The sequence below is a fragment of the Pongo pygmaeus genome, chromosome 1 (assembly GCF_028885625.2).
Source record: "Pongo pygmaeus isolate AG05252 chromosome 1, NHGRI_mPonPyg2-v2.0_pri, whole genome shotgun sequence".
Classification (NCBI taxonomy): domain Eukaryota; kingdom Metazoa; phylum Chordata; class Mammalia; order Primates; family Hominidae; genus Pongo; species Pongo pygmaeus.
Window position 1 is genome coordinate 4,374,535 of NC_072373.2, and position 24,237 is coordinate 4,398,771.

Sequence of the window (24,237 nt, forward strand, 5' to 3'; positions counted from 1 at the left end):
AAGAGAAATTTTTGAATTAGTAGAGGAAAATATTGCTCCACAGTGTGCAAAAAGGCCAGTGGAGGAGAAAGGGGAAGGGGCAGGTTGGAGGTGCCAAGCATTGGAGAACAGGTCCGTAGGAAATGAGCTCATTCTCTCAGGCTCCTCCTCGCTTTGCTGCTTCAAGACAAGGGACAGTGTGTGCATATGTCAGGGCTATTCCTCTGCAGGTCTGTTCCCTGCACTCTGGGGGAGGAGTCCGTTCTAGATTGCCCCTCTGCCTCCATTCCCCAGAAGCCAGGGCTGGCACCCCTCCCTGTGAGCAGGTGTGGCTATGCTCTCTGACAGCTAAGGCACTGGCCCACAGATCTGCGCACAAGATGAATGCAGGTGAATAAAGTTACATGTGCATGTGAGAGGAAGACAGGATGCAGGGGCTGGCCGTCATGTTCCTGCCGAGCACACAGGATCCTTGGGTTTTAAAAATACACCTCCCCACCCCGCCCAACACAAATACACAACAGTTACAATCTGAAAGTCAGAAAGCACTACAAAACATTTCTTATAAAAGTATTTTTTAATAAATCAATGTATTTCAATGTTGTGACATGATAGCCCAATGCTATATCAAGGTAGCAAAAGTGAAGATTCCTGGTATTTTGATATAAACACTGTGAATGACACTGTGAATGACAGTACACTTGCATTCAACTTCACGAGAAATTATCTTCAGGTCCACGAAGATTCTTTGACAGCTGTAACACTTTTCAAACAGTAAAGATGTACATGTATTGAAAGAGAAGACAATGAAAGCCTACTAACTGAGCTGTGTTCTAAACCATACTGAAGAGAGATACAATGGTTGTATGGCTAACCTGCTGACAAAAAATCTAAATCTTTTAAAGAAAATACAGCATATATCAAAGTTACAGAGTATCTTACAGAAATGGAGTCATAAGGAGACACACAGATTAGAACCCTGAAGCAGTGAATGTGTTTCTACCCGTTTTGTGATGGAAAGAAGCCATGGATATCGAGTCCTGCAGCTGTCTGTGGTGTTGAATCTCCTCATACACACAATGCTACCAATGGACTAAAACCAGAATTCCCTGCTCTGTACAAATGCTGGTGATGGGTAACTTGCTCTATTGCTGTGGGTCAGAGCAACAGCTGGCTGGATTCAGGCATCAGGACGAGGCTAAGATCATACGCCACTGCCTTCTACACTCCTACAGAGCCGCACTTTCCAAAGCTGATGCTCCCCTTGTAAGGGTTTAAAAAAAACCCCAAGGGTATTTAAAGCAAACAGCAGAAACCAGAAGCTTCTGACCCTCTAACATGTATTACTATCCAACCCACCATGAGAAGTATGTTCACCTGGTTACAACAAAGAGACTCCGTATCATATGTATATTAATGACCAGATTGTTCATATAGGATTTTTCTTAACAGATTATCAGGTTGAGAATGATTCTTTTTCTCCAAGGGCAAGAAAAAGCTGGCTAAATGCTAGTTAATTAAATCCATTCTCAATTTTGAACCGTAGAGAAGAACCTGACTCGAATGAGATTTTCTAAAGGAAGACATTTCTTTCTCAACCTCAGGTATAATTAGAGTATAAGGAATCTCATGTCCAGAATTTTATCTGCTGATTGTTAGTATGGTAATTGGCCTTAGGACACTATTTTTACTAGAACCCTTTACATTATTTTTAAACTCCAAATGCTGCAGATGAAAGTAAATACAACAAAATAACAATAAAATCACTTGTGTGCTGACTTGCTGGATTCTGGTTAAGCACAGATGGGATGTTCCTGATATTCACCAAAAAGTGTCTAACTAATGGCTACTGTGTGTGTCAGTAGCCCAGGTTTAAATCATATATACTTGAATGAATTAGAAAAAACTGTACTCCTCACATTATTAAAAATATTACAAGCAAACTGTATCCAAGGCTTTGTACTAACCGTTTGGGGACAGGACTCTCTTTAGTGAACAAGTCACTGCTAGAGCCTTAGTGTTTTGCCCTCATTTTTAGACCTGAACCAAGTCGACATCTCATTAAGTTCATATATTCCTTTCTTCTGTCAAACCTCTTGAAACAAGCGTTCTGCCCCTAAAGAACTGAGAGTAATTTATAAAAGCTTTCCTCTCTGGAAACAGAACAGTCGAAAGCATAAATTAGGTTAAGTGGCTTCATTGTCCTCAGGCCAATGCTTATAACCCAAGGTTTATTTTCCCTATGAACAGGGTGTGCTTATGTTGATAAAATGAACCAAAATCAGCTTATGGAAAAGTTAAAAATATAGTTTACTGAAAGATTATGTATCCTCACACAGAGCAATAACAAACAATCCAATCTAAAACTTTAAATAAATGTCAATAACTTTAAAACTAACTATATTTTATATATATATAAAGCTGAAGTCACTGCCTTGGATAATTTTACACTGCATCCAATATTTTACGTAGGACATTCATTCTTAAGGCAGAAAAATTGAATTTGACATGTAATGACTTGGTTCTTACATCCAAGGGTCAAACTAGGAGTAGACTGGAGCAGACAGATTCCTTGCTAACAAGGATTTACCTGTGGTGACAATTTCATTCTTAGAGTATGTTACGTAAGAGACATACATTTGAGAGAACATATAAATATGAATCTTTAAGACAGACAAATATGATTTTTTAACAATTGGTCAATGAGACTAGGCATTCTATTATGATGTGAAATGACTCCCATGACAAATGCCAACATACTCTTTCTGACATGGTACATAAAGAGTATAAAATATCAAAGAACTACTTTTTTGGGGGTAGACGTTAGATTCTAGTTTTCAAGGTTTAGTATAAAAGGTAGCCTGAATAGTTAAAAGCAGTTGAATGTCAACTCACTGCTACTTAGAAGGCTACCACTTAGGATATTCCCACACCATCAAATCCTGTGCAAGGAGGAAATACATGTGTATTAAAATAAAAATGAAGCGCCTCCCCCAATGCATGTGCAACACACTTGTCAGTTACTACCAAGAATATCTTGAACGAAAAACAGCTAAACTATAGAATGAGTGGCATCAAAGTCAGAGACGTAAGAACATACCACCCCGCCTAGGCGGACGGATATTTGGGATGAAAGCAGGTGTTCCATGGGCACCTGGGGAGATGTGCTACTCAGAGTGGACGGGGGTGTGAAGAGGAACTGGACCCAGGGTTCCAAGCCCTCAGGGCTGTGTGCTCCTTCACCTCAGGCCAGTCTGATTCTCTGCATCCTGGTGCCAACAACTTTAACAAAACAAACACAAATCTAAAAGACCATTCTTAAACAGATGATGGTGACTGTAACTGTTTGCCTTTTTGTGCGCCTATTTGTGCCATAGATCTGGCAGTTGTCGGAAGTATACAAAGATTACCTGCCTAATTTTTGAAGACATGAAGATTTTCTTCTTCCATGGCGGCAGGAGTCCGTGCAAGATTGTAAACAGCGATACAAAATACTGTAAACTTAACAGAGCTTGTGTAAAACAGAAGAACTAAATCCAGATTTACGAGTGGATAAAAAAACAGAGGGCAGCTTCTTACAAAGTTCTCCCTCCTGCGCCAAGTGATTTTTTTTTTTTTTTTGATTACAAATATAATCCTGAGCTGAAAAACTGGGATTTGGGGGAGAGCCATCTTTGCATACAAAATATCTAAAGGATGCTTCTCTGTTTACTTTTCTCTAGTGATATTCGACTGCCAGAGACAGTTCTGAATGTGTGACTTTGGAGACATTTATAGTTTAGTGTGGCGCCCAGGTCTGGAGCCTGCTGCCGTGCTTGCCGCGGAAGCGGATGCGGCAGCATCCTCTGCTTCCTCCAGTTCATCCTGGAGCTCTTGGCTGACACTAGACTGCAGAGCTGCAGGCGTGAGCCACTCCTTCGGGAGGCAACTCTGTAGAAAGGGTATACAGGAGCTGAAGTAGGCAAGTCGATTGATCCAGCGAGGAATCTCTTTCCCACAAAGAATCTGCAGAAGAGAAAGAGTTCTGTATTAGGTAAGAGAGGTTAAGATTACCTGGTCCACTGCCAGGGAGCGGAGGGTGGGAGGAGGGGGGCGGCGTACAGAGAAGCCACGGCAGACTAGCCTTCAGTGGTGTTACTCCAGGCTTTTGATAACAAGCAGCTCTTTACTCAGGACCTGGGGTCCCTACTGTTGGCTCCATTCCTTCCTTTCTAAAGAACCTTGTCAAGTTGCTTACTTTTCATATCTGAAATCAAGCTAATTTCACTCGGCTCCTTTCTTTGATCTCTGCAACTGCCGTGAGACACACTGAAAAGTACTTTGAACACACAGAAGACGCTTGTTAATACAATATATTATTAGAGTAATAGAAACCCCAGGCAATTGGAAGAGTCATCTTGGATATTTTCCTATTTGTGAATTCTTTTTCACAGATTCTTTTTGACTTTCCCCTTTCCTCCAGTGTCTATCACTCCATTTTTCCTGGTGTACATTTTACCCCTTTGCTTCTCTCCCTGACCCACTTGTTTCAAGGAGCTCATCCTGCTCCAGAAAAAACCGCCTGGGTGATGAGAGTATCCCAAAGAAAAAAAGTGCGGGCCAGGAGCGGTGGCTCACACCTGTAATCCCAGCACTTCGGGAGGCTGAGGCCGGTGGATGACGAAGTCAGGAGTCCAAGACCAGCCTGGCCAGTATGGTGAAATCCTGTCTCTACTTAAAATACAAAAAATTAGCCGGGCGTGGTGGTGCACACCCGTATTCCCAGATACTCGGGAGGCTGGGGCAGGAGAATCGCCTGAACCCGGGAGGCAGAGGTTGCAGTAAGCTCACATAACGCCACTGCACTCCAGCCTAGGCAACAGAGTGAGACTCCGTCACACACACACACACACACACAGAGTGAGACTCCGTCACACACACACACACAGAGTGAGACTCTGTCTCACACACACAGAGTGAGACTGTCACACACACACAACAGAGTGACTCCGTCACACACACACACAACAGAGTGAGACTCCGTCACACACACACACACAACAGAGTGAGACTCTGTCACACACACACACAACAGAGTGAGACTCTGTCTCACACACAACAGAGTGAGACTCCGTCACACACACACACACACAAAGAGTGAGACTCCGTCACACACACACACACAACAGAGTGAGACTCTGTCACACACACACACACACCAGAGACTCCGTCACACACACAACAGAGTGAGACTCCGTCTCACACACACACAACAGAGTGAGACTCCGTCTCACACACACACACAGTGAGACTCCGTCTCTCACACACACACACCAGAGTGAGACTCCGTCACACACACAGTGAGACTGTCTCACACACACACACAAGAGAGTGAGACTCCGTCACACACACACACACGAGAGTGAGACTCCGTCACACACACAGTGAGACTCACACACACACACAACAGAGTGAGACTCCGTCACACACACACACACAGAGTGAGACTGTCTCACACACACACACAGAGACTCCGTCACACACACACACAACAGTGAGACTCTGTCTCTCACACACACACACACAAGAGTGAGACTCCATCTCACACACACACACACACCAGAGTGAGACTCCGTCACACACACACAGAGACTCCGTCACACACACACACAGAGTGAGACTCCGTCACACACACACACAGAGACTCCGTCACACACACACACAACAGAGTGAGACTCTGTCTCACACACACACACAACAGAGTGAGACTGTCACACACACACACACACCAGAGACTCCGTCACACACACATACAACAGAGTGAGACTCCGTCACACACACACACACAACAGAGTGAGACTCTGTCTCACACACACACACAACAGTGAGACTCTGTCTCTCACACACAGAGTGAGACTCCGTCACACACACACACAGAGACTCCGTCACACACACACACAACAGAGACTCCGTCACACACACACACACAACAGAGTGAGACTCCGTCACACACACACACACAGAGACTCCGTCACACACAACAGAGTGAGACTCTGTCTCACACACACACACAAAACAGAGTGAGACTCCATCACACACACACACAACAGAGTGAGACTCCGTCACACACACACAACAGAGTGAGACTCCGTCACACACACAACAGAGTGAGACTCCGTCACACACACACACAACAGAGTGAGACTCCGTCTCACACACACACACAAAACAGAGTGAGACTCCGTCTCACACACACACACACGAGACTCCGTCACACACACACACAACAGAGTGAGACTCTGTCTCACACACACACACAGAGTGAGACTCCGTCACACACACACAACAGAGTGAGACTGTCTCACACACACACACACACACCAGAGTGAGACTGTCTCACACACACACACACAGAGTGAGACTCCGTCTCTCACACACACACACACACAACAGAGTGAGACTCCGTCACACACACACACACAAGAGACTCCGTCACACACACACACACACAGAGTGAGACTCCGTCACACACACACACACGAGTGAGACTCCGTCACACACACACACACAGTGAGACTCTGTCTCACACACACACACACACAACAGTGAGACTCCGTCACACACAACAGAGACTCCGTCACACACACACACACAACAGTGAGACTGTCTCACACACACACACACACACAACAGAGACTCCGTCACACACACAGTGAGACTCTGTCACACACGAGACTCCGTCACACACACACACACAGTGAGACTCTGTCACACACACACAACAGAGTGAGACTGTCACACACACACACAAAACAGTGAGACTCCGTCACACACACACACACACACAGTGAGACTGTCTCACACACACACACAACAGAGTGAGACTCCGTCACACACACACAACAGTGAGACTCTGTCTCACACACACACACAGAGTGAGACTCCGTCTCTCACACACACACACACACAACAGAGTGAGACTCCGTCACACACACACACACACAGTGTTTTCCCAAATGAAGACCTGGCTCTGTGACTCCTCTGCAGAAGCAGGCCTAGAGTCAGACAAGGCATGGAAGCCTGGCCACGCTTCAGTCTGAAGACACTAGCGGGGTAGAAACAGGTGCCAGGAGGAATCCCTGCCCACTGATGCTTCTGTAGTTGCCCACTTCCTGTCCTACTGTCCTTAGGACTCTTGAACCCTTCCCCAGCTCCTATTTCAAATAGTAAGAACTGGGTCTATTCTGTGCCTCTAACTTTATTCTTTATTATCCTCTTTCTCTTGTGCAGACACAATGGACTGGGCTACCGTTCATGCCCCACTGCCACTTTGTTGTTTTTGCCTCCAGTTATAGCAAAGATTATGATCATGTGATCTCAGAGTACCATCTTAGGTATTTGCATATCTTAGGTAATAACTTTGGAAAGAGGTTTCAAAGTACCTTATGTCTAAAAATTAGCTAAAATTTAATAAGCTGGCACCTGTAATTATACAACGTGTACCTTTTCTCCCTAAAAGTTTAGCCCTACCTCTTAATACTTATAGTATGTCTCTATCTTAACTATAGGGAAAGTGAGATGGTCTCACTTGAGGGAAGGTAGCATGTGCTAACCACTTTTGATTACCAAGCACCTATCACACTGCCTGTGAGTACAGAGAGGTAGACACTTAAAAATACTTTGGCCCAGCGCAGTGGCTCACACCTGTAATCCCAGCACTTTGGGAGGCCAAGGTGGGCAGATCATGAGGTCAGGAGATCGAGACCATCCTGGCTAACACGGTGAAACCCTGTCTCTACTAAAAATACAAAAAATTAGCTAGGCGTGGTGGTGGGCACCTGTAGTCCCAGCTACTCGGGAGGCTGAGGCAGGAGAATGGCGTGAACCTGGGAGGCGGAGCTTGCAGTGAGCCGAGATTGCACCACTGCACTCCAGCCTGGGCGACAGAGTGAGACTCCGTCTCAAAAAATAAATTAAAAAAGAAAGAAGAATGTGTACATGAGGCCAGGCATGGTGGCTCATGCCTGTAATCTCTGTACTTTGGAAGTCCAAGGCAGGAGGATTACTTGAGGTCAGGAGTTCAAGACCACCCTGGGCACCTTGTTTACACACTCACAAATTCGCCGGGTATGGCGGTGTGTGCCTGTAGCCTCAGCTACTTGGGAGGCTAGGGCAGGGGGATTGCTCGGGCCCAGGAGGTTGAAGCTGCGGAGAGCCAAGACTGTGCCGCTGCACTACAGCCTGGATGACACAGTAAGATTCCATCTCAAAAAACGAATAAAAAAGAATGTGTATCAACTACATCTGCTCTTAAAAACGCTGCCAAACAGGCCGGGCAGGTGAGGTGGTATCTTATGCCTGTAATCCCAGCACTTTGGGAGGCAGAGGTAGGTGGATCACTTGAGGTCAGCAGTTCGAGACCAGCCTGGCCAACACAGTGAAACCTCATCTCTACTAAAAATACAAAAATTAGCCAGGTGTGGTGGCACACACCTGTAATCACAGCTACTCAGGAGGCTGAGGCGGGAGAATCGCTTGAACCCAGGAGGCAGAGGTTGCAGTGAGCCGAGATCATGTCACTGAACTCCAGCCTGGGTGACAGAGCAAGACTTCGTCTCACCAAAAAAAAAAAAAAAAAAAAGCACCGGCAAACAAATATTATATTGTACTTTACAACAAATAGTATATTGTACTTTACACCTGAGACGTATTTAGGGCTATCTGCCTATTTAGAGGTTAATCATGTAAGTCATGACTAAGACTATTTAGTTAACGTGATAGCGACTGTTGCCTATTCAACAGCCATTTCCCTCATTCTCCTTCCCAAGTCCTAATTTCATTCAGTAATCTACCCTCCTCCATATATCCATGTGCTACAGGTGAAGCTGACTTCATTCCAACCCCTGAGGGTGTGGCTTGATTAGCCTACAACAGAGTCCTATCTATAGCCACTTGGTTTTGTAGATAGTTTTACTGAAACACAGCCGTGTCTATTGGTTTACGTATCGCCTATGCCTCTTAGGCTACAATGGCAGAGGCAAAGTTGGGACTGTGAATAGTCCACAAACCTAAAATATTTATTATCTGGCTCTTTCAAATAAAAGTGTACCAATCCTTGGTCAAGCCAATTATTTATTTATTTATTTTTTGAGATGGAGTCTTGGTCTGTTACTGAGGCTGGAGTGCAGTGGCGCGGTCTGGGCTTGCTGCAACCCCCACCTCCCAGGTTCAAGTGATTCTCCTGCCTCAGCCTCCCGAGTAGCTGGGATCATAGGCATGCACCACCACACCTGGCTAATTTTTGTATCTTTAGTAGAGACGGGGTTTCACCATGTTGGCCAGGCTGGTCTCAAACTCCTGACCTCAGGTGATCCGCCTGCCTCAGCCTCCCAAAGTGTCGGGATTACAGGCGTGAGCCACCTTGCCCGGCCAAGCCAATGTTTTTAAAACTTTGAGTCATGACCCATTAGTAGGTCATTTAGCATTGCTACCTGAATTTTTAAAACAAAACAGATTGTAGGTAACGAGGTAACCATGACACATCTTAGTTATGTGTCTGTGTGTGTGTAAACTGGGTCACAATGCAAAATGTACTTCTTAGGTGGCTAGTGATCAAATAGTATTTGGTTTATATAGCAACATGAAACTTTGCATTTAAGCTCCAATCCAGCAATCCCTCTTCTAGAAAATCAAGCATACAGATACAGTGGTAAAAATAAAAAGATGTATGTACAGGGTTATTCATTACAACACTTTTTGTAACAGCAAAAGACTAAAATTAACCAAGTGCCATTAACAGGTTGAATAAATTATGGTACATCCACACAAGGAAGACTATTCAGCTAAAAAAAGAAGTGAGGAATATTTCTATATACTGTTACAGAATGTACTCCAGGATATACTATTAGTGAAAACAAAATGGAGAAAAGCATATATAGGATGTTCCCAAAATAGAATAGTAGAACAGGCAGAGAATAAAATTTATAGACATTCCCATCCCAAAAGGGAGAAAATGGAAGGAAGAAAGGAGTTACTAGTCCCAAACAATTCTGGAATCCAACAAGGCAATGTCTATTAGGTTTCAAGGCCTGGGAATAATCTTCTATGGCTCTTGGCTCTGCCATCTGGAGATTCTATCCTCTGAGTCATCCTTTTTCTCCAGCCAATTACCTGCCTATAGAATTTTGACAGTCAAAGCATCTTCTTTAATTTTGTCCCCTCTCTGTCTCTTTCAGTCCAAACTGGCAGTGTTTCTGCTAATATACCATTCTCAAAACGTTGTGGATCTCTCGCGTATGTCATGGGATTGACTCCATCAGAAAAGATGTTCCTCCACAGATCTTTCCTGAATAATCCCATCTCCATTCTTGGTTTCTGTTGAGATGGTTGAGATGATCCACAAGTCACATATTTAATTTCTTCAGCAGTTAAAGGAAAAAAGGTGGTCCAGTCATGCCCTTGGCTTTCTCTGTAGGAAGCTCCTAATTTCAGCATCTTTTGCAATCTAGATAGGCTGAAAAATTTCCTAAATCATTAAATGTTGGTTCCTTCTTGTGCTTTAATAGTTCTTCCCTCTATTGTTCTTCTCACATTTTACTATAAGCAACAAGGCAGGCTGCACCTTCTATATACTTTGCTTGGAAATCTCTTCAGCTAAATATCATAACCCCACAGAAATAAATTCCAATTAACTGTAAAACACATGAATTTTACTGTATTAAGTCACAATCTAAAGATGAAAGAATGACAAAAAACCTTAACTTTCTAGTACTCATATTGGTGGTGGTTATGGTAACACTATTATTCTACAGCTGTTTTAGGTACAGAGGAGTAAAACAAATGAGCAATTATGTTTCTTGTTGCTGAGAATTTAGATTTTTGACATGGGATAGATAAAATGTAGCTATATCATTGATGAGGTTAAGTAAAAATGCTGTAGCCCAAATTTGTAGTAGAAACGTCACTATGAACCTGTAAAAAAGTCCCAGTTTCATCTACTGGTGGGGGTGAGGAGCTAGAGACAATGATCAGTACAGTAGTAGTGAGCAACCTTAAAGCCCAGATTAAAGTTTCTAAATATTTGCTATTAGAAGGGAACAGTTCTGAGGTAGAAAATATCTAGATGAGCCTGGAATATCTTGTCATACCAGATAACAAAAGGCTATAGAAGATTATTAGGGACAAATCAAAAGACTTATGAGCCAACTTGAAGAGGCTCCCATGCATCAAAGATGGGACAAAAACAGTCATTACACTGATCCGAAACATAAAATACTTTTAAATCTGGGGAGGAGATATTCACGATGCTAAATTTTCAAAACAAAAAATATTTTGCGGGGAGAAAAAAACCACTTAGAGAGTACTAGGGAACTGTGTCAGGTATGCCCAAGACCCAGTTTTTCCACCTCCAGATTTGATGATTTTAGAGGACTCATACGACATAGCATATAGTTGTATTCACAGGTATGACTTATCACAGTGAAAGGATGTGAAACAAAATTGGCAAGCGAAAAGGTGCATGGGGTAAAGTTTAGAGGAAAACAGGTTTCCACTCCAGCCTGAAAACTTAGAGTTTTTGTTTCAGAGGGACTACCTGAAGACAGTCAGTTCCATGTTGGTCCATGACATCAGGTTATCAGCCTCATGACTGTGGATGACATCTGGAGGTGTTCTGTGTGGGAAGTGCAGGAGCTGAGGTCACTCCCTGCTCTTATAGGTTTGAGCACAGGCTCAGCAGGCTGTGTGAATTCAAAGTGCTTGCAGCATCTTAACAAGGTAGCATGGAAGTTTTTAGGAAGAGGGGAAAGGCAGTATTGAAAAACAAAGATGATCAGTCTTTGCCTCCTTTGAGATTCCCTAGGTGCCAGGGTTTGTTTTTTGTTGTTGTTACAAAATCAGTATGTCTCATTTAGCAGTCATAGCTTCACATTTAAAACATTGTCCTATACTCTCATCCAGACCTTTTGTCTGGAAGGGATATATTAAAGAGGGACAAAAGTCTTCACAGAATTTTTTTTTTTTTTTTTGAGACAGTCTCGCTCTGTTGTTAGGCTGGAGTGCAGTGGCACAATCTCGGCTCCCTGAAACCTCCCCCTCCTGTGTTCAAGGAATTCTCCTGCCTCAGCCTCCCGAGTAGCTGGGACTACAGGCCCGCGCCACCACGCCCAGCTAATTTTTGTATTTTTAGTAGAGATGGGGTTTCACCATGTTGGCCAGGATGGTCTCGATCTCTTGACCTCGTGATCCGCCTGCCTGAGCCTCCTAAAGCGTTGGGATTACAGGCACGAGCCACTGCACCTGGCCGTAAAATATTTTTATATAATGTAACCAGAAACACATGCCATTTTCAGAACTGGTCAGAATTAAATCCTGAATTTTCAAAATATTTCAAAATGGTTTGAGAGCCACTCACTGAACATTCATTTAGTAAGTGGCCTATAGCATCATTCCATTTCTGGAGACAGCTGCATTTGGTAATCAAACTGCCTTACTAAGGTGTGTGCACCAGTAGAAAGGTAGCAGAGTAGCGACAAACTGGTAAGTCCACTGTTGCAAACGGCAGCTAGTCCAGAAGTCCCAGTAAACACAGAGAAACTTTCCCGAGAGAGGTGGGAGTAAGATGGGTAGACACAGGGGCCACAGTCCTAGTGATATGCTTTCCCCTCAACATGTAGCTTTTGTCAATAATCACAAGTTAGGAATGTAATCAGTCCCTGTATCAGAAATACAGAACAGATCAGCAGTTCGACTTCGTATGGTCCCACCAGAGAAGCCGGTTCCCGTGGACACCTGTGATAATCCACGTAGTTCCGTCAACATCCATGTTTTTATAGTGAAGAGCCCCACAGAGGGGTATCCTAAATCTGCCTTGATCCCCAAGTAGAAGTCTTCTTCCCTGAGCCTGTATATCTTTCAGTTTAACACAGCTTGTGCTAAGACTGAAATAGTGTGTAGGAGACAATGTCAAGTTTTAGCTCAAGTGTCAAGTCCAAGCAATTAGGATCGATGAATTCAGGATTCCAAAATATGCCAGAGACTTTTCTTTGGCAGCAGTAAAGCTGAGATGCTGAAGGGCCAGTCATGTTTCCAAGGCCAAGCAAAAAGCAAAGCTTTCCTAAGTGCTTTCTAAGACCCACTCAAAATTATGCACATCAGGCTAGAAAATCACCAGCCTCTAGGGTCAGACATCTGATTTTATATGAGCTCACTTGCAATTAAAACTGCTTTAAAAATGTTTAAAAGTGTATGTCTTCCTTTTTCCAGAGGCTCCAATAGGCAAAAATCATAGGAGATATCATCGGCTGTGAGACATATTTTGCTTTCAACAAAAGATTTAAATTTCCATCTATCCTACAGCAGCAAAAGCAAGGAAGTTGTGTCCCACTAACTTTTTATTTGCATCACTGCCTTATTGGGCTAATCCCCCTAGCATCTGCGACATTACCAGCATAAAACATTCTACATCAACTTCTTTCGTATATCCATAGATGTAATAACTGCAAAATACAAGGCCATTAACGGCCCCCCGCTGCCCCACTCCGGCCCGGCACCTTCCTCACTGCAGATGTATTCAACCCCTTGCAGTAAATTTAGCAAAAGGTTTAATATTACAGTTGCAGAGGAGACCCTATCTGGAATGGGGTTGAGGGCGTGCAGGCAGGCTAACAACTGAAGGATGTCCCCTGCCCTTTTTTACTTAGCTCTAGCCCTGAGAACTGATTCAACCTTTTTTCCTTCTACTTGTGAGGAAACAGTGCCATAAATGTTTAACATTTTTGGCCCAACCAAAGCTCAGCTTTGGGAATTTTTGGGCCTTTTTTCTTTCTTCTGGGAGGAGAGAACAAAAACTGAAGGTATTACCTGGGCTACACTTCTTTTTTCTCCTCACTGTAACCAGCATGGCCAAAAGTAGCCAGGTTGATCTAGTGAGTCAGTTCTCCTGGAGTTGGATCTATCATTTGAAATTCGACAGGTAACTTTTACCTTTCATAACAGGCAACAGCTCAGCCGCTATTTCACATCATGGATAACTCCATAGCCATCCAGACATCAAAGGTTTTCCATACCTCCACCCATTTCATCCTTTCTTTTCTCAGTCCTTTTTTTTGAGACAGAGGCTCCCTCTGTCACCCAGGCTGGAGTGCAGTGGCACGATCTCAGCTCATTGCAACCTCCGCCTCCTGAGTAGCTGGGATTACAGGTGTGTGCCACACACCAGGCTAATTTTTTATATTTTTAGTAGAGACGGAGTTTCACCAAGTTGGCCAGGCTGGTCTCAAACTCCTGACCTCAAGTGATCCGCCTGCCTCAACCTCCCAAAATGCTGGGATTACAGGCATGAGCCACCGTGCCTTGCCAGTCCTTTTGTTATATTTCTGTGAGTCAAAGGTCTCCACAACCGTCGTTTTGGTGATTTGCTAGGACTCAGGAATCAGCATAGCATACTCATGACTATGACTTATTACAACAAAAAGATACAAAACAAAATCAGCAAAAGGAAAATTATACATGGGGCAAAGTCCAGAGGAAAGCAGGCACAAGCTTTAAGGATCCTCTCCTAATAGGTAGGATGTGCATGCTTAATCCCCCCAGCAATGGTCTGTGACAACATATGTGAAACGTCTACCAGGGAAGATCATTACAGACTCAGAACCCAAGACTTCTATTGGGGGCTGGTCATGCAGGCATCCTCTGCCAAAATCCCAGAGTCCCAGAGGGAAAGCAGGTTTTTAGCATAAACCAAATCAGTTGTACAAACAGGTTAGGCAAAGGGAGCCACTCTTCTCAGTTCTAGGAATGATGAGAACCTTACAGAAGTCCAAGCTCGCAGATGTCAGCTCAAGGCCAATCCTGCAGGCAGGCCTTTCTAAGGACAGCAGTTTTAGGCCTATGATGTTATTTAACTCTTCCGTACAGGAACCAACTTGTTTTTTGAAAACAAGTAAAGGGGGGAAAAAAAGCATCTATCTCGCCCTATCACCCAGGCTGGAGTGCAGTGGTACCATCTTGGTTCACTGCAACCTCTGCCTCCTGGGCTTAAGCCATCCTCCCACCCCATCCTCCCACCTCAGCCTCCCAAGCAGCTGGGACTACAGGCACACACCACCATGCCTGGCTAATTTTTGTATTTTTTGTAGATGGGGTTTTGCCATGTTGCCCAAGCTGGTCTTGAACTTGTGTGCTCAAGCAACCTACCTGCCTCAGCCTCCCAAAGTGCTGGGATTACAGGCGTGAGCCACTGTGCCCAGCTATCTTGCCTTTTCTATGGGGAATGTATCTCAGGGTGACCAGATGTATGAACTTTTGTTTAGATTTGGATTCAAACTAACCATTAAAAAATTATGACAGTTGGGGAAATCTGAACGTTGTTCATTTGGATAATATTAAGAAATAATGTTAATTTGTGGAGTGATAACATAATTTTAGGAGTTAATTTTAGGAGTGATGACATAATGTGGTTATGTTAAAAAGAATCTTTATCTTTTAGAGATACAGAGTGAAATATTTATAATTGAAATTAGGCCAGGTGTGGTGGCTCATGCAGGTAATCTCAGGATTTTGGGAGGCTGAGGTGGGAGGATTGCTTGAGTCCAGGAGTTCCAGACCAGCCTGGGCAATATAATGCAACTCCATCTTCACAAAAAATACGAAAGTTGTACATAGTGGCATGTGCCTGTAGCTCTAGCTACTTGGGAGGCTGAGACAGGAGGATCACTTGAGCCTGAGTTCCAAGCTGCAATGAACTATGATCACACCACTGCACCCCAGCCTGGGCAACAGCAAGACCCTGTCTCTAAATCTGGGATTTGTTTCAAAACAATTTGGAGCTGGAGTGGTATCTAAGTGAGTTATATAGGGGCTCATTATATTATTCTACTTTTATATGTTTTGAATTTTCTACTGAAAATATTAATTTTACTTATTTTTTTGAGATGGAGTTTTGCTCTTGTTGCCCAGGATGGAGTGCAACAGCACCATCTCTGCTCACTGCAACCTCTGCCTCCTGGGTTCAGGCGATTCTCCTGCCTCAGCCTCCTGAGTAGCTGGGATTACAGGTGCCCGCCACCATGCCCAGCTAATTTTTGTATTTTTAGTTAGAGATGAGGTTTCAACATGTTGGCCAGGATGGTCTTGATCTCTTGACCTTGTGATCCCCCCACCTTGGCCTCCCAAAGTGCTGGGATTACAGGTGTGAGCCACCATGCCTGACCGAAAATATTAATTTTAAAAAGACATTTAGATTAGACGAGTGGCATTTAGTAATGGTAATGGCAGTCCTTTTGCTAGTGACTGGTTCACAATTAGGCATCTGACACAATTCTGGCTGTAAAACATGGCTGCTTTTGGAAGGGTAGGGAAAAGGGAGTTCCAGAAAGAGTTTCACTGTTTCCAAAGGGAGAGAGACATAGTCTTCCTCTGGTTGTTGTGCTAAAATTGTTACCTCTATCTGAAAACCATAAAGGGAGCTGGCCTGCCGGTAGGGCCAACATCCCAAGGATGGCAGCTTAGAGAAATGAATAAAGACTTTACATCCCTATGACACTCACAGCTGAGACATTGACCACAATGGAGTGGAGCCTGCCTTATTCTGGACTTGTTTTGTAAGATAACGTTTCCTCAATGTTTACGCCAATTAGCACCCAATTCGAAGGGACCTATCTTGCAGAGTAGAGGCTGGCAAACTTTTTCTGTTAAAGGTCAAACAATAAATATTTTGGGCTTTATAGGCCATAAATCTTTGCTGCAGCTACTCAACTCTGCCACTGCAGCCGGAAAGCAGTCAAGGAAACAGGTAAACAAATAAGCATGGCTGTGTTCTAATAAAACTTAACGAATCTCTCTGGTCTTAGCCACAGAAGCAAGGTGACGAAGGGAACATCATCGTTTGGAAAGCGTCGCAATAAGACGCACACGTGCCACTGCTGTGGCTCTAAGGCCTACCGCCTTTGGAAGTTGACCTGTGGCAAATGTGGCTACTCCGCCAAGCGCAAGAGAAAGTATAACTGCAGTGCCAAGGCTAAAAGACAAAATACCACCGGGACTGGTCGAATGAGGCACCTAAAAATTGTAGACCGTGGATTCAGGCAGAGATTCCGTGAAGGAACAACACCTAAACCCAAGAGGGCAGCTGCTGCAGCATCCAGTTCATCTTAAGAATTTCAACGATTAGTAATGCAATAAATGTTCTGGTTTAAAAAAAAACCTTTATGAATACTAAAGTTTGAACTTTACATAATTTATACATGTCACCATATAGTATTCTTTTGGCTTTTTTCAATCCTTAAAAAGAATGTAAAAACCATTTTAGCCTGCAGGCTGTATAAGGACAGATGACATGCTGGTGTTGGTTCAAAGGCCAGGCTATAGTAGTTTGCTAATCCCTGCTGTAGAGGAAGCATCGGAACTGATAACATTATCGTGTTAAATGATAATTCTTAGAATTTTTAAGAACAATATTAACAGAAAAGTACATATATCGACAATCAATTATTAATATAGTGATGATTTTGCTTATTTGCAACTGGTTATGACATACGTCCCCACACTATGTTGTCAAAGATATAAAAGCATACCAGTTTTACTAAACTTCATTAGAGTGCCTAATATTAATTTGCTTGTCTTTGTTATATGGGAGTTGCATCTATCATTTCAAATTCCAAAGGTAGCTTTTACATTTCACAATAGGCAAGAGCCGATATTTCCATTTAATGGAATATATACCATATTTCATTAAAATAGCTCCTTATCCCTCACTATCCAGAATTCTAGTTCCAGCACTGCCACTAACAGGCTAGGTAACCTTGGATCAACTTAACTTCTGGGTCTCTCAGCTTAACAATTCAGCACTAGGCCAGGCGCCGTGGCTCATGCCTGTAATCCCAGCACTTTGGGAGGCCGAGGCAGGCAGATCACTTGAGGTCGGGAGTTCGAGACCAGCCTAACCAACATGGAGAAACCCTGCCTCTACTAAAAATACAAAATTAGCCAGGCGTGGTGGGGGGTGCCTATAGTCCCAGCTACTCAGGAGGCTGAGGCAGGAGAATCGCTTGAACCTGGGAGGCAGAGGTTGTGGTGAGCCGAGATGGTGCCACTGTACTCCAGCCTGGGCAACAAAGAGCCAAACTCCATCTCAAAAAAAAAAAAAAAAAAAAAAAAGAACAAACAATTCAGCACTTACATGGAGAAAAGCATAAAAACTGTGGCCTAAAAAGATGGCTTCAGGGACATCTAGAATTGCTCTTTGGGCCCCAAATGCAAAATGGTTTTGGGGTTAGACCAGGGCTGATGTGGTGGTATAGATGCTCAATAACGTTCTTAATGTTTTTGAAGGACAGAATAAATTAGAACCAGAGGAAGTAATGATAAAATATAATAAGCACTGGAGTAAGAAGTCCGGTCTAATCTGAATTCTTCATGACAATCTTTGATAAGTCATTTTCCCAATTGGGGTCTGTTTCCTTGTCTGAAAAATAAGAGTGGATTAGGATGCTGTCTATTTCTCCACCAATTTTAGCACTCAATAGATCTTTGAATGCATTCCACACAAATGTAATGTCTGGGGTCAAGAAAGCTCAGAACTACCTTCCCCCTTGCCTGAAAATTGACTAGGTCACTTCTATGGTACTGATGCATCCGCTAGACCACAGGTGTTTCTTGAACTTTTACGTTCATATGAGTCATCTGGGGATCTTGTTAAAATGAAGATTTGCATTCAGTATATCTCTGGTGGGGCAGAGATAATACATATCTCACAAATTTCCAGGAGATGCTGATGCTGCTGGTCCATGAAACACACTCTGAGTGGCATGATGACAGTCTGTGAGAGGTGTTTGAAAGCTGTATTGTAGAACTGCTGGTCCATGAGACACACTCGGAGTGGCATGGTGACAGTCTGTGAGAGGTGTTTGAAAGCTGTATTGTAGAACTGCTGGTCCATGAGACACACTCGGAGTGGCATGGTGACAGTCTGTGAGAGGTGTTTGAAATCTGTATTGTAGAACTGCTGGTCCATGAGACACACTCGGAGTGGCATGGTGACAGTCTGTGAGAGGTGTTTGAAAGCTGTATTGTAGAACTGCTGGTCCATGAGACACACTCGGAGTGGCATGGTGACAGTCTGTGAGAGGTGTTTGTTTGAAAGCTGTATTGTAGAACTGCTGGTCCATGAGACACACTCGGAGTGGCATGGTGACAGTCTGTGAGAGGTGTTTGAAAGCTGTATTGTAGAACTGCTGGTCCATGAGACACACTCGGAGTGGCATGGTGACAGTCTGTGAGAGGTGTTTGAAAGCTGTATTGTAGAACTGCTGGTCCATGAGACACACTCGGAGTGGCATGGTGACAGTCTGTGAGAGGTGTTTGAAAGCTGTATTGTAGAACTGCTGGTCCATGAGGCACACTCGGAGTGACATGGTGACAGTCTGTGAGAGGTGTTTGAAAGCTGTATTGTAGAACTGCTGGTCCATGAGACACACTCGGAGTGGCATGGTGACAGTCTGTGAGAGGTGTTTGAAAGCTGTATTGTAGAACTGCTGGTCCATGAGGCACACCGGAGTGGCATGGTGACAGTCTGTGAGAGGTGTTTGAAAGCTGTATTGTAGAACTGCTGGTCCATGAGACACACTCGGAGTGGCATGGTGACAGTCTGTGAGAGGTGTTTGAAAGCTGTATTGTAGAAATGCTGGTCCATGAGACACACTCGGAGTGGCATGGTGACAGTCTGTGAGAGGTGTTTGTTTGAAAGCTGTATTGTAGAACTGCTGGTCCATGAGACACACTCGGAGTGGCATGGTGACAGTCTGTGAGAGGTGTTTGAAAGCTGTATTGTAGAACTGCTGGTCCATGAGGCACACTCGGAGTGGCATGGTGACAGTCTGTGAGAGGTGTTTGAAAGCTGTATTGTAGAACTGCTGGTCCATGAGACACACTCGGAGTGGCATGGTGACAGTCTGTGAGAGGTGTTTGAAAGCTGTATTGTAGAACTGCTGGTCCATGAGACACACTCGGAGTGGCATGGTGACAGTCTGTGAGAGGTGTTTGAAAGCTGTATTGTAGAAATGCTGGTCCATGAGACACACTCGGAGTGGCATGGTGACAGTCTGTGAGAGGTGTTTGTTTGAAAGCTGTATTGTAGAACTGCTGGTCCATGAGACACACTCGGAGTGGCATGGTGACAGTCTGTGAGAGGTGTTTGAAAGCTGTATTGTAGAACTGCTGGTCCATGAGACACACTCGGAGTGGCATGGTGACAGTCTGTGAGAGGTGTTTGAAAGCTGTATTGTAGAACTGCTGGTCCATGAGACACACTCGGAGTGGCATGGTGACAGTCTGTGAGAGGTGTTTGAAAGCTGTATTGTAGAACTGCTGGTCCATGAGACACACTCGGAGTGGCATGGTGACAGTCTGTGAGAGGTGTTTGTTTGAAAGCTGTATTGTAGAACTGCTGGTCCATGAGACACACTCGGAGTGGCATGGTGACAGTCTGTGAGAGGTGTTTGAAAGCTGTATTGTAGAACTGCTGGTCCATGAGGCACACTCGGAGTGGCATGGTGACAGTCTGTGAGAGGTGTTTGTTTGAAAGCTGTATTGTAGAACTGCTGGTCCATGAGACACACTCGGAGTGGCATGGTGACAGTCTGTGAGAGGTGTTTGTTTGAAAGCTGTATTGTAGAACTGCTGGTCCATGAGACACACTCGGAGTGGCATGGTGACAGTCTGTGAGAGGTGTTTGAAAGCTGTATTGTAGAAGCCATGAGAGAAGGAAAAACGGCCAAGGAACTAAGCATTTCTGTAGAGGAGGTCACTGAAATAGCAGCTCGTTTTCTCCTTTACACCCTTCACAATTTCTGTGGTACCTAGATGCTGCCATTGCAAGCATCTGCTAAGCATCAGAAAGCTGGGAAGCTGTTTCAAGCAACAATTCTCTAGACCTTATTTTATAATCTTTTTAATTTCTTTCCTCCATTTTCTTTTTATGGTTCTTTAATTTTGACCTAGTTTTGATCTTCTGCTTGGGATTCAAGAATTGAGAAGGCAAGTAAGTGCCTATGTGTTATGTTAGCAGAAGAAAATTTCAAGATGGAAGACACAAATTACTTATTAATAAGAGCCAGAAAAAAAAATTCAGCAAAAGAGAAACCTTAGTGGCTAAGAAGCAGAAGTTTCTAGGCATTTACTTTTTTAAAGTGAAAGTTTCAGGTTATAATAAAACAGAGTAAGAAGGGACCATTATTTGTACTTACTCTCTACCCACTGCAAAGTAATGAATAGAATTACCGTTTAAAACTGTGCGGACTCTCAAGTTACCAACTCTGGAAAGGTCATTCATACAAGATTGAAACACAATACCATATTTCATACAACACAAAAAATCAGAAATGAATCAAGATCAAATATAGTGGGATATCAAGTATAGTGGGATAGCAAATATTTATTTGAAGAACTTTTAGGATAAAATTTAGTTTACCTCTGATAAAGCTGAAGAAAAATGATTGCAGTTTTTATGCATTAAATGATAAGCATTGCCTTTGTATTCTTTTCCCAGTTCTTCCACAATTTTTTCTATATCATCTTCTAGGAAGTCCGTGCTCCCTAAAACAACAGCTTCTCTTAAAGAACAAAAAGGAAAAAAAAAAGAGAAAGAAAAATAAGGACATAGTTGTGTCAAATATTTATAAAAAGCATGTTTAAATACTTGCTTATTTCCAGGAATATTATGATTGACATAACAAATCAGGGTTAATATAACAAGACTAAAAGTGAAACAAGATACTTTAAAAGTCCTATTTTAGTTTCTACTTTTCTGCAATAAACTCAAGTATATTACCTATGAATACTACAAAAGCACAAGTCATTTTCTTTATGAAATGTATGTCCTTATGTAACATGTAATATTACAGTTATTTTCACAACTATTGTATTAGCAGTTATATTATTAGAGAACCAGATCCATGCTGCAAATATTCCTGCATAATTTCACTTGCCATTAAAGGGCTGGCCATAATGTCACCTAGAAACAAACTTTTAAGTTATCTGTCACTGTGCTGCAATGAGACAAACTGTCAAACCTGACTAAACGTTTTGTAAAAAGAAGGACCCTGGCCGGGTATGGCGGCTCACGCCTGTAATTCCAGCACTTTGGGAGGCCGAGGTGGGCAGATCACCTGAGGTCAGGAGTTCGAGACCAGCCTGGCCAACATGGTGAAACCCCCGTCTCTACAAAAATACAAAAATTAGTCAGGCATGATGGCAGGTGCCTGTAATCCCAGCTACTCGGGAGGCTGAGGCGGGAGAATCGCTTGAACGCAGGAGGCGGAGGTTGCAGTGGGCCGAGATCGCACCACTGCACTCCAGCCAGGGTGACAGAGCAAGACTCCATCTCTAAACAAACAAAAATAAAAAGGACTCCAAACTACTACCTTGGAAAGGCGACAGACATTATCCAAGAGAAAGTGGAATTTTAGTCAGATAAAAGGCATCCAAGAAACCTGAAAATACTTAGAAAATCCTTTTATCAAGTAGTCTTGCCAAAAGAGAGCCCAAAGGAGTGGATTCAGGATGGTATCATAGCACTTCTGTGCGAAAATCTTTCAATTCAGTGATAGGCTAAGAGAACTATGAACTTAGTAGAGGGCTTAATGTGTAGCTCTCTACTGAAGTTTAATGTTGGAACCCCATTTCACTGTCTATTTTTCACTTGGCAAGCCATCTATTATAGGCCCAGAAGTTTAAAGCTCCTTGAAACTCACATTCTAAATATCACTGTTTTTTTTTTTTTTTTTTTTTGGTGAGTGGAGATTTACTCTTGTTGCCCAGGCTGGAGTGCAATGGCGTGACCTCAGCTCACCGCATCCTCTGCCTCCCAGGTTCAAGCGATTCTCCTGCCTCAGCCTCCCGAGTAGCTGGGATTACAGGCATGTGCCACCATGCCTGGCTAATTCTGTATTTTTAGTAGAGATGGGGTTTCACCGTGTTGCCCAGGCTGATCTCGAACTCCTGACCTCAGGTGATCCGCCCACCTTGGCCTCCCAAAGTGCTGGGATTATAGGCGTGAGCCACTGCACCCGGCCCTAAATATCACTTTAAATACAAACCTCAATTAAGGAATGAAAATTTGATTATTAACATTTATATTCTCATTCTCAGCAAACTATCACAAGGACAGAAAACCAAACACCGTATGTTCTCACTCATAGGTGGGAACTGAACAATGAGAACACTTGGACACAGGGCGGGGAACATCACACACTGGGGCCTGTCGTGGGGTGGGGGCCTGGGGGAGGGATAGCATTAGGAGAAATACCTAATGTAAATGATGAGATGATGGGTGCTGCAAACCAACATGACACATGGATACCTATTAACAAACCTGCACGTTGTGCACATGTACCCTAGAACTTAAAGTATAAATAAAAAAAAAATTATATTCTCACTGCTGCTTTTTATTACTCATAAGACTCCAGTGAACACTTACATCCATCTATTTTAGGTTTATCATTACATGTAATACATGTACCTTAACAACGGATTCTACGCTAATCAACTGTTTATTTCAAACGTATAAAGTGTCCCTTTCATTGGGACAATAAAGACATTTTTAATTTGCTAGGTAGGTAGGTCACAATAAAACTTTTTCTCCTTTCAAACAGGAGATTGAGGGGAAGAAATCATTAGAAAGGAATTTCCTGGGCTGGGCGCGGTGGCTCACGCCTGTAATCCCAGCACTTTGGGAGGCCGAGGCAGGTGGATCACCTGCGGTCAGGAGTTCAAGACTAGCCTGGCCAACATGGCGAAACTCCGTCTCTACTAAAAATACAAAAATTAGCCGGGCATCACGGTGCACGCCTGTAATCCCAGCTACTTGGGAGCCTGAGGCAGGAGAATCGCTTGAACCTAGAAGGTGGACGCTGCAGTGAGCTGAGATCACGCCACTTCTCTCCAGCCTGGGAGACAGAGTGAGACTCCATCTCAAAAACAAAAAAAAAGGAAAAGAAATGAGTTTCCTGAGGCAAACCTGAGTTATATAAAATGTCAGCAATTAAAACAAAGAGACATTTTTAACTTCTTGGGTTTGTTTTGATTTACAGAATGAATTCTGTATACCTGAAAACAAGCTATGGCACCTAAGACAGTGTAATAAAAATTATCCTCCCTACTTACTTAAATTTAAATGTTTCTCCTAGTTCAGAAGCATTTCCTGGGGAAATTTCAAATATTCCAGAAAAGGGGTAAGGATGGCCACCATAAGCAAATTCTGAAAAGAGAAAACTCATGATTTTT

The 24,237-nt window shown here is 43.4% G+C and overlaps 2 protein-coding genes across 3 annotated transcripts in view; one reads left to right on the top strand and one right to left on the bottom strand.

The window, feature by feature from the left end:
- Positions 1 to 537: 537 nt before the first annotated feature.
- DESI2 (desumoylating isopeptidase 2) overlaps positions 538 to 24,237 on the bottom strand; it is a 60,461-nt gene continuing 36,761 nt past the window's right edge. Inside the window, exons 3-5 of one of the 2 annotated variants that reach the window (XM_054457937.2) lie at positions 24,118 to 24,211; positions 21,425 to 21,566; positions 538 to 3,984 (exon numbers count right to left, since the gene is read on the bottom strand). In XM_054457937.2, the coding sequence (XP_054313912.1) occupies positions 3,751 to 3,984; positions 21,425 to 21,566; positions 24,118 to 24,211 (470 nt within the window). In that variant the 3' untranslated portion in view covers positions 538 to 3,750. The remainder of the gene's footprint in view (positions 3,985 to 21,424; positions 21,567 to 24,117; positions 24,212 to 24,237) is intronic. The other variant, XM_054457954.2, reaches the window with a different exon arrangement.
- Positions 12,713 to 17,160, top strand: LOC129008813 (large ribosomal subunit protein eL37-like). Its single transcript, XM_054441209.2, has 2 exons — positions 12,713 to 12,810; positions 16,809 to 17,160. Exons 1-2 carry the CDS (start codon positions 12,713 to 12,715, stop codon positions 17,110 to 17,112), a joined length of 402 nt encoding a protein of 133 aa, XP_054297184.1. The 3' UTR covers positions 17,113 to 17,160.

Excerpts from the sequence above, each read along its gene's own strand:
- LOC129008813 (XM_054441209.2), top strand. The coding sequence starts at position 12,713 with ATGGTCCCACCAGAGAAGCCGGTTCCCGTGGACACCTGTGATAATCCA. Across the intron at positions 12,811-16,808 it reads GTGAAGAGCCCCACAGAGGG|CCACAGAAGCAAGGTGACGA; the intron begins GTATCCTAAATC and ends CTCTGGTCTTAG.